This window comes from Lacerta agilis, chromosome 1 (assembly GCF_009819535.1).
Source record: "Lacerta agilis isolate rLacAgi1 chromosome 1, rLacAgi1.pri, whole genome shotgun sequence".
In the NCBI taxonomy this organism is placed as follows: Eukaryota; Metazoa; Chordata; class Lepidosauria; order Squamata; family Lacertidae; genus Lacerta; species Lacerta agilis.
Window position 1 is genome coordinate 71603194 of NC_046312.1, and position 3865 is coordinate 71607058.

At 51.7% G+C, this 3865-nt stretch overlaps 1 protein-coding gene across 1 annotated transcript; it reads left to right on the top strand.

Annotated features, from left to right (window-relative positions):
• Window positions 1–915: 915 nt before the first annotated feature.
• Window positions 916–3609, top strand: CDKN1C (cyclin dependent kinase inhibitor 1C). The gene is made up of 3 exons (XM_033154351.1): window positions 916–1575; window positions 2126–2252; window positions 2817–3609. The coding sequence occupies exons 1-2, from the start codon at window positions 987–989 to the stop codon at window positions 2245–2247; spliced, it is 711 nt and encodes a 236-aa protein (XP_033010242.1). The 5' UTR covers window positions 916–986; the 3' UTR covers window positions 2248–2252; window positions 2817–3609.
• Window positions 3610–3865: the final 256 nt, after the last annotated feature.

The window sequence follows — 3865 nt, forward strand, 5'->3', positions numbered from 1 at the left end:
CATTTTCCTACATGCCCCAGTCCAGATGCAGTTTCAAAACCTACCAAGCAATTGACTCTCTTGTTACTAAGAATGCTAAACATATTAGGATTAATCCGTTCCCTTCGCTGCCTTTTGCAGCCGTCAACTCCTTGAAAGTCGGCTAACGTTTGGGGAGCCCCACTGTACATATAACCTTTGTTTTCTACACAAAGCCGTTTGATTTTTTTACTTTCAGATGCTGGGTAGAAAAGTTGTTCAATCTTGCAAACACAAACAGAAACCTAAAACCCACCCAACTCTACAATCCTCTAGTAATTCTGTGCTTCCACTAGTTCTCGTGTTAAAAAAAAAAGTGCAATGACAATAACAAAACAAAAAAGTACTCCCAGAGAAGCAGCCGTCGCCGACTGCAAACAAAGGGAGCTGAGCCGTGGGCTGGGTGTCATGTTACTCAACCATCTCTTTAAATCGCATGATACTCGCCACCGCCTTCTCTCCTCTCCCTAACTCCCCCCCACCCATAATTTTCTAAACACAACCGTGACGGACAGGAGACGCTATCCAATAGCAAGGACAAGGACAGTTTTGGCGCCTTGCCACACTTCGCCTTTCACCCAATAAGGAGCCGGGGGAGGCGGTCCGACGCCCTGGGTAGAATGGAGCGTCTACCAATGGCAAGAGTGTTATTGCAGAGAAATAGTATTATGTTAATCGATGTTTTGCTCGAACTCACTCGGTGAGAGCTTTAAAAAGGGAGGCAGCCCCAGGCAGGCTGCTAGAAGCAGAGCGAAGCGCGGAAGGTGGGCAGGTTAAGGCGTAGGGGATCGGGGAGCGCGCAGGTTATTCCGGGCCCCCGGCGAAGGGAGGAGGCGAAAGCCCAGCCCTGCTCTCCGGGGTTGTGATTTGGATTTGCAAAGGCGGTCGCTGCCTCGTCGGGCGGAAAAGGAACCTGCCCGCTACTACTACTACTACTACTACTACTACTACTAGGCGCCGCCACCATCATGTCCAACGTGCACCTCTCGAGCGCCTCGGCTCTGGAGCGCCTGGCGGCTCGGCGGACTTTCCCGCTGCACGCTCGTACCGGGGTGTGCAGGAACCTCTTTGGCCCCGTGGATCACGACGAGCTAAACCGAGACCTGAAGAGCAAGCTGCGGGAGATCTGCGAGGACGGCCAGAAGCGCTGGGACTACAACTTCCAGAGCGAGACGCCGCTGGGCGGCCCGGGCAGGCTGCAGTGGGAAGAGGTGGACGGAGGCGCCGTGCCCGCTTTCTACCGGGAGACGCTGCAGGTCGGCAAGTGCCGCTTCCCGGTGCTGGTGATCCGCTCCAAGGCGCCTCCGCCGGGAAGCGCGGAGGCACCTCCGGAGGCAGATCCCCAGGGGACGGGGGTTCCCTCGGCCCCCTCCCCGCTCAGCTCTCCGGGCAAGACGGCCCCCTTGGAAAGCACTAGGTCGGCGGGCGAAGAGCGCCTCAACCAAGAGAACCGGGCCGCTCAGCTCCACAGCTTCTCAGGGATTATAATCAAGCCTGTCCCGTGCGCCGCGGCGGCGCTGAAAAGGGCGTCGTCGGCCAGTGTAGCGCACATCACAGGTAAGCAGCGCCGCCGTCGGATTGGGTTGCATTTGTGCCTGTTTTTTTGGGGGGGGGGGTTTGCTCCAACTTTGCCCCTCCCGGCCCGAGTTATGGGGGCGCCCCACCCCTTTCTCATCTGCGCGGTGTCTTAAAACGTTGCCCGGAGGCGCTGCCTCTGCTTAAAATTCCGCGCAGGTACTCGGGGGTTGGTGGAGCGGGGAAGGAAAATGCTTACGCAGCACATCGCGCTCGCCAGGCGGCGGCGGCGGCGGCTGCCTCCCCTTTGCGACGTAAACAAACCCGAGCAGCTGCGGCGCCCCCCGCTCGCCGACAGGGGGAGCCCAGAGCCAGGCACTCCGTAGCGGCGCCCGGGCGGGCGAGCCAAGCAGGGCGGGTCCCTGGTGTGCAGCGCGATTGTTTTTCTCCCGTTTCTTGACCGAGGGTGGGGTGTGTCCCTTTCCAACTTGAAGCTCTTGGCTCGAGTGACCCCCCCAAAAAAAAATAACACACACGCACAGAATTCCTGTTAATCCCTCCCCTCCCTCTTTCTCCTGGGTCTGACCCGCAGATTTCTTCGCCAAGCGGAAAAGAGTCGTAGACTCGAAAGTGCCCGGGGATCATCCCAGCGCCTTGCCAACTTCGGTTTCTGCTGTCCCCGCCGAGCAGACCCCCCGGAAAAGGCTCCGATGAACGAGGTGAGCGAGGGATGGGTGCACGTCAAGATCGGCTGTTTTTTAATACTTAGAAACGGGTGTAAGTTTTTTTTATTTTGGAGGGAGGTTTCGATAGGCCTTGGGAAGCAGCTCGCACCTTCTGGTCCGCCCTGCCTCTCGGAGTGGGGCGACCTCTCGTGCGCGACTGGTAGTTTGCAGAACAGTTGGGGCCGCTGGCAAAACTTGGCGGGGATTGCAAGGGAATAGGAAGGTAACGGAGGCTTGCAAAAGGAGCCTCTCCTGACTGGTCAGTTAGGTGTGCTCCCCATTCTTCTCCCCCGATCTGGAGTAACTTCCTGATGGTCAGATATTGCACGGGGCTTGCTTTTTTCTTTTTTTCTTTTAAAAAGCCCATTCCGCCCCCTCCACCACCGCTTTTGCTGACTCATCAGTTGAACTTGCGCCTCGGGGGGAGGGGAGAGCGAGGGGGGGCGGGCGGGCGGGGGAGTCTCTTTGTATCGGCCAACAACTCCGTCCAGTTGCGACGTCGCCCGGGAGTCCTCTGTGCAAGTTTGTGCTATGTATGCGCTTGCTCTTCTCTTGCAGATTTTGCACTACAACACCGAAGTGATTGTTTCCTTGGAAACACAAGAGCTTGAGAGGCCCTTCCTCCTCCACACGTTAAAAGGGACTGGCAATAGAGACCCAGAGTAGGGAGGAAGAATCCCCTGGTTGTGTGTGTTTTTTTTTCTTCCCTGTTTTGTTTTTTTCGTTCCTCCTCTTCTACTCGTGCCCCAGAAGGAACTGCTTGTACCTCCATGTAGCAAAAGTGGCCCGACTACAAGCCACCTGACGGAGCAGTGTTAATTTACAACTGTGCAATGTATTACGTTTTATATATATTAAAAATGTATTATGCCTAATGTGAGTACACTGGCCAGAAGTGTAAAAGCTTTAAAGTCATTTATATAAATGTTTAATCTCTGCTGATCTCTCAGTGCAAAACAAACAAAAAAATGTATATTTGTAAAAAACAAAAAACAAAAAAAACAACTTAAGAGTTATACTAACTTATATTTTCTATTTATGTCAAGAAAAAAAAAAGCGGATAACTTTGGTTGACACCCAGTAGTCTGTTTTGTGAGTTTGGTTTTTGTTTTTCTTACTTGGTTAAGCCAAAGGGCACTATATATTTGCTTTTTTTGTTATTTACAAAAATGTAAATTTATTTTTATAGTGGGTTTTTTTTTTGCATTCACAAAATGTAGCTATGAATCAAAATTACTTTAGTTATTACTTGAAAATAAATCTGATACAATGGTTCCTGAGCCGGTCTGTACCACTGCCACTGCAAATTTATGCCACAATGTTAAAATAAAAAGGAATCAAATGTCGATAAGCCGCCTTGGTGGTGTTTATAGCTTTTATTCTTATCACTCTGTGATTGGAACCCCACCCCAGTGCACACAATTTTATTTTCTATGGCTTCTTAAAATTCAGTGTAACATCACTGTTAATATTATGCAATAACGGCCATTGGTTCCTTATGTAAGAGCAGGACTGTCAGCCTCTGTGTACTTTGAGAGCAAACCTGGTGGGTAGACTGACATTAAAGTTATGTTCACCTCACAATGGATTAAACACTTGCATAAGAA

Coding starts and splice junctions, on each gene's coding strand:
- CDKN1C (XM_033154351.1), top strand. CDS start 987: ATGTCCAACGTGCACCTCTCGAGCGCCTCGGCTCTGGAGCGCCTGGCG. Junction 1,576..2,125: donor CAGTGTAGCGCACATCACAG/GTAAGCAGCGCC, acceptor TCTGACCCGCAG/ATTTCTTCGCCAAGCGGAAA.